The sequence below is a fragment of the Tachypleus tridentatus genome, chromosome 12, assembly GCF_004210375.1.
Source record: "Tachypleus tridentatus isolate NWPU-2018 chromosome 12, ASM421037v1, whole genome shotgun sequence".
Classification (NCBI taxonomy): Eukaryota; Metazoa; Arthropoda; class Merostomata; order Xiphosura; family Limulidae; genus Tachypleus; species Tachypleus tridentatus.
Window position 1 is genome coordinate 81,783,015 of NC_134836.1, and position 13,938 is coordinate 81,796,952.

General features: G+C 34.1%; 1 protein-coding gene across 1 annotated transcript in view; it reads left to right on the forward strand.

The window, feature by feature from the left end:
• LOC143233805 (protocadherin Fat 3-like) overlaps positions 1–8,734 on the forward strand; it is a 163,173-nt gene extending 154,439 nt beyond the window's left edge. Inside the window, exons 61-64 of the mRNA XM_076470494.1 lie at positions 4,520–4,714; positions 5,676–5,828; positions 6,386–6,562; positions 7,514–8,734. Of these exons, the coding sequence (XP_076326609.1) occupies positions 4,520–4,714; positions 5,676–5,828; positions 6,386–6,562; positions 7,514–7,604 (616 nt within the window). The 3' untranslated portion in view covers positions 7,605–8,734. The remainder of the gene's footprint in view (positions 1–4,519; positions 4,715–5,675; positions 5,829–6,385; positions 6,563–7,513) is intronic.
• Positions 8,735–13,938: the final 5,204 nt, after the last annotated feature.

A 13,938-nucleotide genomic window follows, 5' to 3' on the forward strand; every position in this document is an offset into this window, starting at 1 on the left:
ATCCATTACAGAGAAGTGCAGAACAGCAAGGCTTTCTGCACCTGCAGCGCTCTTTACACAATTTTTTTGCGTCCACATTTTTCAAGAAGTGAATATTAATTTCTGCTTCTGAAAAACTTTGACCAAAGTAGTAACCATTTCTCACAGTATGTCTTGCGCCGTAACTTGTTAGTTGGGTCGGACAAGGCGTCTGAGGTCAGCAACGCTTGGGCCTAGTAATAGCCAGATGTGCTTCAGCACCTTGTGTGGAAGTTATTATTTTCAAACTGCACTCTTTGGGGGCAAACAACTACTTTTTTTTGGCTGCATTAACACTTGTATGGGCACTTGTTTTCACCCAATAGAAAACATTACGTTTTTAAGGGTTGACTTAGTTTCTTCATCCATTGTTGCTGGAGCTTACAACAGCTTAATAAACGCAGCTGTTTTCTCAGGACAGGACTTCCAACTTAGAAATGACTGTCGTTTCTGTTCCTCAGTGCTAGCTTTCACCTCTTATGCTGTTATGCACCAAAAAGATTTGCAACTACCAAAAACAACACAAAATTCCCCCTAGGTTAATATAACGTTGCCACTAGCTCAACATTACTATCCAGAGTTATTGTTTTCTTGAGTACCGACCCCCAGTGACACAGCGGTAAGTCTGCGGGTTTCGATACCCGTGATGAGCAGAGCACAGATAGTCCATTGTTTAGCTTTGTGCATAACGACAAACAAACAAAACCTTGTGCAATTGCATCTGTTACATACAAAATAAACCATTGTATCCATATATTTTGAGATACTGAACGATATCGTTATTTGTTATTGGCTGACAAGTTACTTCTATGTCTTGTATTGCCACAGACACACACTATCTTACCTTAATCCTACCTCAACTGTCGTAATAAATTCAGCCAGATAATAAAAGAGTTCAGACTTGACATCATATTGAAGGAATTATTTATTATTTCTAGGAACAGTTGTAGTAGCTTTGTACAATACAATGTTTCTTGTACGAGTAAGACACCAGCAGAGAACTTGGGGTAACATTTTTTTTGTATTCTAGTTTCATTACACATTTTCTCTCTTTTCATGAAAGTTTTAAGTATCAGGTCACCCCATAAGTAATGTCCAAAAATTTAATACAGAAAGTGCATCACAATTTCTGTCTTTGTAGAAGGCTTTAATGACTAAAATATATAGTAGGGCGTGTATAAAAAATGTTCAGACAAATGAAAGAAACTAGTCCAACTCTACTTTTTTAAATCATTAATCACATAAACCTTCATGAAAATTGATCTGTCTGAGGAGTACATGAGGCATATAATGTTTTATGAGTTTAAAAAAGGCAATAGTTTAGCATAAACTACACGAAACATTTAAGGATTTCATGGTGCGAAGTATCTCGATTAAAAAATGTAGAAGGTGGTTTAAAAAGTTCACATTAGGTGACTGTAACTTAAACAGATCATCATGTTGAGTTTAATGATGACTCGCTTCTGGCTGCGCATGACGAAGATTGTGCTGTAACAGTTGAAGAACTAGCACAGAAGCTTAATTCAACCAATTAAACAGTTCACCGTTATCTGCAAAACTTGGAAAATGGATCCCTCATGCTTTGACAGAAGCCAACCAAAGAGTAAGAGTGGATATTTGCGCTTCTCTGTACTCTCATGAACGTAACTTATCTTTTTTTGGACAGGTTAGTGACTGAAGATGAAAAATGGATATATTATAAAAATGTTAAGCACCGCAAACAATGTCTCAATGCAGGTAAATTGGTTAAAGCATAGCCCAAAATGGATCTATACCCTAGGAAAGTCTTGTTTAGTGTTTGATGGGATATTATTCAAAATATATTGGTGTGATTCACTCGAAGTTGCTGCCACATCAGATTATATCAGACTTCTATTGTCAACAGTTGGAGTGCTTGAATGTTTCACTGAAAGAAAAGAGGCCTGCTTTGATCAATCGTAAAGGTGTTGTGTTACACCAGGATAATGCACGGACCCATAGAACAAGGATTACATCTGGAAATATTGAAGACTAGATTGGGATAAACTTCCACATCTTCCTTATTCTCCAGACCTTGCCCCATGTGATTATCATCTATTCTGAAGTTTGCAGAACTATCTTGATGGAAAAGAGCTTGGAACACATAAAGATGTCAAAACTACCCTCTCTACATTCTTTACCTCCAAACCCCAAGAATTTTATAAAAGTGGCACTCGGAAGTTTGTGAATCATTGTCAGGAAGTAATTAATAATAATGGAATATACATTATTGATTAAATAACATTAACGGCATTTGAAATCCTTTTTCTTTTTCTGAATCTGAAATTGGACATTACTTAAGGGACGACCTGATAGAAACCTTATAAAACCTTTTAGTTGTAATTTCGTCTTTATTCATTCACGCACACGCACACACACACACACACAAAGCAAAATTCATGGGACTCAACGGTTTTCTGTTCTGTATCTCTAAACTGTTTAAAGCGTGTGTTCTGTTTTTCATTGATGTATTTAATTTTCACTTTAATTAGTGTGGAATTGCACGATGTATGCAATATATCTTTCATATAATGCAGTGTGTTTGCTATTTTACTTCTCTCAGATATTTATCAATCAGAATGTCACCCAAAGTGTAAAACTAAACAGTATTATATCAAGTTTCTTCTATTTTTAGATATCTGGACACTTTTGTGTCTTCTTGATAAAATAAACAAAATATCCAATCTGTTTGGTTTGGTGGTACAGGTGAATTACTGTTTGTGGATTCAAAGCTCACAAACTTCAGCTATTTCTTTATGGACTAGGAATAACACCATTTAGTGAGATAAAATATAGCAGACATAAATTACCATAAGTATTTACTATTGTAGTACTATTCGCACCAAGCACATCTCCAATACTAATTTATATATATATTTCCACCAAGTTTTCAAGTATTAACTGACATTTCCGTTGAATATTCTACGTCTTTTCTCAAATTACTGTACCTGTAAGTTATCGTAGTCAGTGACACAAAGTTTGTGTTGATTCTGTTTTTCATGTGCCTCCTCACAAACTAACTCCTAGCTCTCTGATTATAATGTTTAAGATAACTTTTATTTTTCGTAAAAGATTTAAATAGGGCTTGGTATCAAATATTTTGTTTTTGGTTATTTTGAAATTGTAGTATTACGCCATTTTAGAATAAAAATTTAAAAGTAAATTTATATTTGGCAGCCATATTAGATTTATACAGCTTGTTTTGTTATCCATGGATAGTGTTATGTGCCCCTTATACATCTTAATTTTCAGAAATACCATTTATGTACCCAAATGTAAAGAAAAATGTAATATGGAAGCAATTTCGTTGTAACAAATTAGTATTTGATAGCCATATTGGAATTATGCCAAAAAATATTTCATCCAGTCAAATTCATATGGTTTCCAAGTGATTTTTATATCGAGAAATCTCATTTTAAAATCTTCAATTCTGAAAATATGTCATCTAGAAGCAAAGATATTACAATATATAAATATGTGGCGGCCATATTTGTTTTATGCAAATTAGGCATATTTCCCGTGTAGATAGCCACGGCATGGTTTGGTGGTTAAGGCATTCGACTCGTAATCTGAGGTTCATGGGTTCGAATCCCACCAGATATGCTCGCACTTTTCAGCCGTGGGGACGTTATAATGTTATGGTAAATTCCACTATTTGTTGGTAAAAGAGTAGCCCAAGAGTTCGTGGTGGGTAGTGATGACTCGCTGCCTTTCCTCTAGTCTCACACTGCTAAATTGGGGGCGGCTAGTGCGATAGCTCTCATGTAGCTTTGAGGGAAATTCAGAACAAACCCCCTAGTGTTTTGCTAGTAATTTAGGGATGGCTAATGCAGATAGCTTTCGTGTAGCTTTGCGCGAAATTCATAACAAACAAACATCTTTACACCTTTATAACACACTCTTGTGCGATAAAATTAAAAAGATACAAAGATATATATATAAAGAGTAATAAAAATTGCGCACAAATCAACGCAATGCTTATTTTTTATTCTTAAACCTATGTATTACGGAGCTGAGCTATTATCACCACAAATAAAACATGAACGTTTTGAACATTTTCTCGCATGCTAACACGATAACAAACATTTTAAATTAAATTCACGGGAATACTCAAGATCTATTCTCCGAACAATGTTATGTTGAATTTCGCGTTTTTTTCTAAACTTCTGTCAAAGATTTACAGCACAATTTCATTAAACATTTTATCCAAAACTAAACTATAAAACTTAAATTCTAACAACGTCTCATTAAACACACTCACAAATACATTGGGTGGCATAAGATATATTCTCGCAGATACGATATGTTCAACTTCTTGTTTGTTTCACAGTTCGTCATTATTTGTTATTTTTACATGTGATTGTCATTCATTTTAAAGAACGAGAATATGTTATATGAATTACTAGTTTTCATAAGAGGGTTTGGGCTAAATCGTAATTTATATTCAAAGTTCTGATTTATTGTTTCTTTATTCCTGGAAAAGAATTTTAGGAAAGCACTCAGACACTATTACCAACGATCTATCATATTTTCGAATTCGAAAGATTCAGGAAGTTTCTGTCCATGCAAAACTTAGCCAAATAGGGACCACTGAAATTGCCATAATCGCGCTCAGCAGTGTCATTTTCCTAGGTGGCATACTTGGTATTGCACTACTCTGCTCCTCATGCAAAAAAAGGTAAATGTTAATTTTACGGCTCAAAAATACTTGCTCTTTTATTTTTTACGTCTTCTAATACTAGTATTTCATTTCTTGTTTTAATAAAAGATAAGAGCTTTGAGTTCGTAAGTAGCTAATGCTGTATGTCATAAAGGTAGATTTATTTATGTGACGTTTAACAAGTATGTAAAATTACATTTATTATACACTATATTATTTTTTATCTTAAGTGTTTCTTCTTCCATACGTTTCAGGATAAATATACTGTAATTCAGGTTACTTACGGAATATCAAAGTAATGGATTTTATTAGAATATGATTTCTCCAAGCCCGTTCTCTTGGCTGTGGTTTCGCTAGGTAGAAGATAGGTTCAGTTGGAATGTCATTAATCCATTCATGAGCGTCACTACGTAGATGACGTGGCATTTTGTACATAAACACACTTAAGTTCCAAACTAATTATTATTGAGTTAAGTAGTGCTAACTGCCAAAGCTAGACTATAAAGGTGTCACACATTACTTTTCCTCTATTATAAGCTGCTGTGAGATATAAGATTTACTGATAGTTAGTGTTTTCTCATCCACTCATCATATGTGCAAAAACAGTAAATCGACTTTAAGTAAGATTTCAGAATAAAATACTACCGACTTTCATTGCCGATTAAGTTACTTGCTCTCTAGAAACTTTTGAAAATTTATTTTCTAAATAAAATCAAAATTGTAAATCTAATAAACCTATAAACAGAAAGCTAATGAAATTTAAGTGGCTTGTGGAACCATCTGTATATGGTTTCGTAGTACACGTGAATCCCAAGAAATAATTTGTTTTGGGTAAAAATGCCCAAATATTTAAGGTCGAGGATAAACAAACGTACCTTACTCCCACTTTAATTTGAGGATACTTTAATAATGTTCGAAACGTTTGTAAATGCCTAAAAAATACACAACAAAAAGTTACCAGGGACATAATTCTTTCCAGAAAAATGAAAAAAGGTCATGCATCCTGGGAACAACAAAGAAAACTGTATGATATTAAAAACACTATAATGAACAAGTCTCCATACGGAGGGAGAATTTCTGATGGTTCAGCCGTTCCTCTGTCGCCATCTTACACTGACGGTACTTCAAATACGTAGGTGTTTTGCTAAAATGTATTATTTCACCACGTTTCTGTTCAAATACTTTGCAGTAGAGGTACTTTATTGATATTTAGGTAAAATCGCTATGAATATGACGATGTATACGAAGCAAAATGTGAAACTGCTTCTGAAGTAATAATTCTCAAGCAATTTTTTATGTCTAATCTTGTATAGAAAAACTTGTCTATTTACGTACAAAGCAGGTAAGCATGCTAAATAAGTATATATTTGTGTTTAAAAAAGTGTTGTGATCTTAAGTGTATACATATCTACTAATAAATAGTCGCAGTTTTTACCTTACGTAAATGTCAAATGTGGATACAAAATTATGGAAATAAAAAACAGAAATATATGATTTTAATGATGAAAGTAATCAACTTTTAATTTTATTGAAATATCTGGTTTGGCACTTTATGTAACACTACATATTCGTTATTCACATTGCACGTATACTATTTACTTCCTTATTAATTTTATTATATACTTTTATTAAAATACGTTATGATTTAAATTTGACAGAGTTACAGATATACATTTTTTAAATTTTCAGCAAATCTCCATATAGCGTGGGCGACCGTAGTTCATTAGAAAAAAGCTATAAAGATTCAAGACAACAAGTACCACCAGATGGAGCTTCGTCTCATACGCGGTCTAGAAGCCCCAAATATGATGGTTTTAATAAGAGAAATAACCAGTGGGATCTACGTAAAGATGAAGATGATTCTTTGTGAGTATATAAATACAATTTTGTGGCATTTCAAATTTTAAGTGTGAACTTAAGTATATTGGTTTTGCTGAGGAGACCTGCATAAAAATATATTTGTAGATCTAACCAGCAAAGTCGATCACTAATTTACAAAAAATTGAACAGGAAATAGAATTATATTATGCTTAATATAATACTCTGGAATGATGTAAATAGGAATATTACATTTCCATAATTTCGGTTAGTGTAGGTATATGTATTTGTATGTAACAAACAATCATAACTAACACATGAAATAGCGACATTTTGAGTGATTCACGTGTATGTTTAGATTATGAGATTAGTTATCTATGACATATAAATAACTAGCTAAAACTACCCTTTTTTAAATATTACTTATTGATAGTTTATCTGTAACAAATAATTGCAAATTGAAAATTTTGCTCTGTGCAGTTTCGACAAGGCAGATATAAGTTTAAGTCTTTTTACCTATAACATTAAAATATCTTGCAGCCAAAATAAAAGGTTCGTACCATGCTTTGTGCACCTATCATATCGAAGAACTTTATGAATGGAACGAGAAATATATTGCTCTAGCTGAAATTAATACGTCTAGAAGCTGTTTTTATTTTTCTTAAACAACTGAAAAGAGCCTAGTGATTAGTATGTTCGGACCAGGGATCTGAGAGTTCACTGTTTGCGTTCCGTTGTCGCATAAAAGTGCTCAGCACATTGGGGTTTTACATGCGTTATAAGCGCAGTGAACAAAACTGAGCTGGACATATTAACAAGAATTGATGGGGAAGTATGCAGTTTACTATATTTTTATTACAAATTCTAGGTCTAGTGTTTTCTATTGCTTTGTGAGTTTTCGACATTTAAGCCGTAAGTTTTTAAAGTGTTTTTATATCCAAGATAGTTTATTTCAGTGTTATTCATGCTGTGTACTTTTTTATTTTTACTGATTTTCAGTGGAACAAGGTTTTCTCACGGTTCTGAATTCAATAGTTGGTCTTCTCGATATTCGCACACTTCTCGACAGAAGCAAGCCACAGATTTCTAGCTTTGCCAAGTTCTTCTTACGTCTTTGGAACAAACGACAAAACAAGCATCAGTTGTAACTGATCTTGTTTGCAGCACGTGTGTAGGCGTGCCTTCCTGTAGAAATGTGTACACAATGTCCACATGACAAATACTAACACAAGTGCTGTTGGCAAAGGCTTCCTTTTTCGCTTACCATAAAATCTACCAGAGAAACTTGGCAGACTCTTTATGAAAATATTACCGTTAGTTATCAATGTTTTTGTCGTCATTTCTCTTTCTAGCTAACCCTTTTCATTGTAGTAACACACCCAGATGGAAAGTCAGTCATCTTATTCTGTATAAATGTTAACTTCTTCAAATACTTTATACAGAGAAACGATATGCCAAGAAGGTTAGATATTTTGGGATAATAAATTAAATTCATATATATGTTCTGTTTTCATCCCCGCTTAATGTAAAAGTACATTTATCACGGATAACAGATTTGTAAACCTAACACATATAATTTATAACGTAACTATTTTATTACTGAATGCGGTAACTGCGTGTTGAGTTTTGGATCTTAAGCATTTTCAGGGAAAGTTATAAAGATAATTTTATCCCCTGACTCTAACGTGAGAAGATGTTTATTTTAATTTAATTTATTGTGAGATAAAAATTTAGCTTTATGAAGTTTGTTTGTAGCTTCGTTGACTATTTGTTTTCAGTTTAAATATACCGATATTTTGAAAAAAATCAAACATCTGGCACAGTTAATTTTAATAAAGAACATTTTACTTCAAACATTAATCAATGATAAAAATAACTGTTATATATAATGTAAATCTCAAGCTGTAGAAGGTCATGTAAATAGAGTGGTTAGTGTTAAACATATCAACTATCATTCTATTCTTGCATCACTGCAGTTATGTAGTAAAAATAATTTATCTTGTTACTAATCAGTGTGAACGTGTTATTGTATTCTGTATCCATAGTGTGAACGTGTTATTGTATTCTGTATCCATAGTGTGAACGTGTTATTGTATTCTGTATCCATAGTGTGAACGTGTTATTGTATTCTGTATCCATAGTGTGAACGTGTTATTGTATTCTGTATCCATAGTGTGAACGTGTTATTGTATTCTGTATCCATATGTAAATAAATGTTAAATATCATACATATACTTCTGCTTGTTTTTCTTAGCACCCCGCTAGTACAGCGGTAAGTCTCGAGATTTATAACGCTAAAATCAGTGGTTCGATTCCCCTCAGTAGACTCAGCAGATAGCCCAATGTGGCTTTGCTATAAGAAAAAAACACACACACACACTCACTCTTATTTTATTGAAATGAAAATCTCAGTCAATGAAATAATAATCACAGCGGTTGTGGAAATGTGTCAGGTCTTATTGTGTAAATTTTCAGGTTATCCGCGCCAGAGTAAAACAGAATGAATACAGATTGAACACGTTTCATTAAAACTAATTTGGAGCCTCTCCACCTAATTACACTCTACTTAGTCACGTCGGGTTATGCTCTGTTTGACGGCCATTTATCTTAACAGTATCCTTGTAGCGTTGTTTATATTTTATAATACATAAAACTGTCATTCTTAAAATTAATTTTTCTCTTCGTATGCTTTCGTGCTGCATCTAGTGTACGAGAACAACAGTTTCTCAGAGCTCATTTCAACAGATCCATTACGCAAAAATTACATTACATAAAAATTCAGTAACTTGACAAATATATCTTAGTAAGAATGTTCATCACTATTCATTTCATTACGCAGCTGCTCGAAGGACGTAATGGTTGAACTGATATGTCGTGGAAATAGCTTGTGCAGACTTGTATTGCTTTTGTATACGGAAATGCTTTTCACTATGCTGCATACTGTTGGCTGAGATAAGTGGATGACTTTAGCAGCTAATTTTTGTGTTCATAGATTTTAACTTCGTACAAGACGCTACAATATATTTATCATATTTGGTAAGACTTACTGCAGGTCTTTTTCTGCATGGTCCTGATTCCATAAGTTGTTTCACATTCCTTTGTTTTCCAATGCCATTAAGAAAAAGGGACAACAACTTATTCTAGAATCTAAATCTAGAATATTAATACATTTTTATGATTTGAATCTATGAATATTTTATGTTTGAAAAGGTTGATACGTACTACTCTCAAACGTGATCAGTTTTGGAGACATCACCTATCAAACAACATTAAAATGTAATTATGATATAATTATGATTCACCGCAGTTTTATATCAGCTGTGGTTGTCGCATCATTGGCTGATTTGCGTGTTCAAAATCGTTTTAATATAACGTACCTAACAATCTGTAAAACGCAAGTGTATGAAAGAATAATAGGTCAAGTTTAAACACTTTAACAGTCCTGTAAATAACCAAAACCGTGTGCTATCTGAAAAGTTTCGTTGTTTCCAATGTCACTGCTCAATATAAAAAAATGAAAATTATCTGGAACACTTCGACACCAAATGTCATATTTTCGACAACAAAGTAACATATTGGCGATAGTAGCTTTTGTGTTCTACTTTTAACACATTTATGGTGAGAACTTTGTACAAGAAAATGAGGTATGAAGAGGTACGTGTGGCTCATATGGAACCTTCGCTCCAATATCGCCACAAATGTGACGGTCAATCTTCAATGACAGTTTTTGTCTGGAAGTTATTTGCCATTAGTCTGCTTATTTGAAATCCAAAATGAGTGAGCAAGTGTCGCCAGTGAAGGCTAATGTGCTGTAGTATTAAACACAAGATTACCAGGAATCCAGAAGTTTACAAATATTGATGAATAAAATAAGCACAATTGTTAAACACTTCGAGGAATTAAAAAGAGATAACAAACTTAATATAAATTATAGTTATTACACTGCTGTGATCCAAATTGAGATTCTATACATATAAACAATAAACAAGAAATTTGTAGATGAGATCATATAAGTAATGGAAAAGTTGTTGTGAACAAAACATGTTTTAAATCACTATTGTAACCTGTTTCAAAGCATCCATGAATATTTAAACATAATAGTAGCTTTTGAGGTGTTCATAGTTCTTTATTCAGTATTTCCAAGTAAAACCAATCAATGCATTGAGGCAATTCTGTGACATATCTCAGTAAGAGGTTGTAACAAGCCTTGAAGAGATATTTTAATCATCATGTTTAGCAATTACATCCAGTGTAGGTCCAAAAAGACAAAAAAGGGGGCAACAAACCAATTATTTGTTTATATCAGGTGGTATGATATGGCAAATGCGTTAATTTTTCAACATGATGCGAATCTGAATGTGGGCTGGAGAAATATAGAAAGTAACTAAGCAGATTTGAAGTCCGTGATGGTGTATAATAGCCAGCATCCTCAACGCATATCATTGTCTGTTGAAGAAAATAGCTGTGTTATAGTATTCCTAAAACGTATGACACAGAAGAAATTAACGTGACACTCAGGGTTCCTGTGTAAAAAGTTAAGACGGTGATGACTCCGCCTGCATGAACTTCAATATATTCTGTGCCCACTTTTCCATTAAACTTTATAATGTTTCAGCAGGCAGAACTCTAAATATGACGTTTTAAAGATAATATGTGTATAGAATTAAGACATTCCACGAGAGACTTTACCAGTCAAATTAGTAGCGAATGATAGATATGTCTAGAAAAATCACACTGGGTGTTGCAGTGAAAGTTTTCAAATCAAATGTTCGTCAATTGTGCTCTTAAAAACCTTACACACAAAACTTCTTAAAGCAATCAGGCTGTACGCAGAGGAAATATTGGAATAATTATGAAGTTTTAACTCTTTCTGGACTGTCTGGGAACAATTGATATTTCCCGTTCTTTCAAATATCACAGTGAAAACACATAACCACGTTGTATGGAATTATTTGAGAAAAACTGTTTATATTGAAAAAATTAAAATTGGATGTATTATTTGTATGATTTATTTTAAATTTTTACTTACACTGTCTATAATTATTTTGCTACTTTATTTTGCCTATTGTAGTAATCGGGTTTCCGCTATAAGTGATACAGACGTAATTACTGGAAAGACTTGTCAGTGAAAAATGACCCCACATTTGGAAATTGCGTCACTCTTACCTTCTATCGGCACCATAATATTATATTGTGTCAAAAATGTTTTTATTGTAAATCAGTTTATATACAGTCTTTATAGTTTGCTTTCAATAAGTAAATACATATTGTATGTGTGTCAGTTGTTCGAATTCAATGAACTTAACAACAACTTCAATAAAAAAGACATGTTATACAAGTAGTATGTTACTGTAGGTTTTATAAAGCTTACTATAGTGGCTTAACTCAAGTACCATCACCAGGTATCTTGTCATATATGAATATTTTTGAAGCTTTGAAATGTATATAGTATAAGAGAAAAATATGATGTCATCAAAAACTATAATTGGTCAGGTGGTTAAGACACTCGATTCATAATCTGAGGGGCGCGGGTTCGCATTCCACTCGCACCAACTCTTTAACTCTAGGGGTGTTATAATGTGACGGTCAATCCAATAATAACTTAAAACGTCTCCTGCAACTGATGTAAAATTAATGAATTTATAATTAGTGGGACAGATTTTGTCACCTCATCTGGAAAGAAGAGTTGTATCAGCAAATTTCCAATCCTCTGGTACCTGCTCACTGTTTAAGAACTGACAAATAACTGTAGTAAGAGACACATATATCCAAAAACTGGGGAAATAATATGTGGCCTAGAAGCGTTATTATTACTTTTTAATTCCAAATTCTTTGTTAACCAGTCAGAATTAATGCAGTATGTTTTTTTTCTCGTTTCCATTTATCAACTGTTCAAGATGTGGAAAAGTTCTTAAATCTTTGTTAGTGAAAACCGAAGAAAAATAAAAATTTAATAACCCAGACATAGCAAAATCATCAGATACTAATCTTTCTTTATAATCTCTCAAAGTTCCTACCCCCATTCTAATATTTTGTTTATCCTTAATGTATTTAAGGTAATCATTGCTATTAATATTTACATTTTCAGCCAACATTTTATTTAGCATCCTTTATAATGTCCTAATTTTGCCCCCTCAATGTGGATTCCTGTACGTGGTGATGGGACCTTCCAGGAAAGGACCTGTTCTTTCATTTAACCTCCTCTGAAATTTAACCATCCACCAACGCGTTTGCCGTGCGTGGCAACCCGTGAAGGGGAGGAGAGAATCCTGGTAGTTGAGGGGTCCACCCTAACTCACCACTTTGGCCTTGAATTCCTGTAGACGGGTGGCCCTGGTGTGGTCCCCCCTTGGGTCAGTCGGCTGGTCCACTCGGGCTCGGGTCAACCAAGAACCAGTTCTGGATGTTCGCAATAGGTATTGTGGACATTGTATCAAATGCTGGTGTTTGTGTATAGTGCTCACAAAATGCTGGCGTTGCTGCAGTGTCCTTGTTTAACATTGTAGTGCGTCCCCTCGTAGGGCTCCATGGCGGGTGGGGTCAGTGAGCACTGAAATTTCCCATTCTTTATTATAGATACTCCAATTAAAATCTTAATAAAATAACAAAAAAGTCTATAGGTAAACGACCACGTCATGAAGATCCTGAGCAGCAAACCTCACCATCTGTACCACCTGTTGCACCTCATTTTCTTAAATTGCATTCACTTTTAGACAAACCTTTAGGGCAAATGTCTTACTTTTTCATTCAGAAGGGACTAGAGGGACTTGCTGGTTCTTCAAAGTCAGTAAACAAGCTTTGATCTGGTGACATATTGGTGGAAACATCTGCATCTCAACATAGTGAACTCCTCTTCATTCAAAGGCCATTGTGGATATACTTATTGAGGTTACATCTCATGCTATTTTGAATTCATCCCGAGGAGTTAATGTTGAGAAAGATTTGAAGAACATCCCAGAGTTGGAGATTATCGCTGGTTTCTCCACCAAGGAGTTTCTGCAGTGAGGCGTATATCCACTTGCAAAGATGGAATTGTGGTGCTGACCAATGTCCACATTCTCACATTTACATCACCACGTCTGCCTGCCACCATCAAGACAGATTATCTTAATTACAGAGTACGGCCATACATTCCAAACCCTCTCCAATGTTTTCAGTGTCAGCGGCTCGGTCACTTGAAGACGTCATTACGTGGTTCCTTGACGTGTGCTCGTTGCAGCGGCAAGAACCATGATGCCCACGAATGTAAAACTGACCCTTATTGCATCAATTGCAATGGATCTCACCCATCCTACTTTCGTTCTTGCCCTAAATGGTTAGAAGAAAAAGAGGTGCAGTGTTTAAAAACGATTCATGACATTACTTATCCTGAGGCTAGAAAATTGCTGTCCACAATCTCATCTCGGAAGTATGCTGCTGCACTT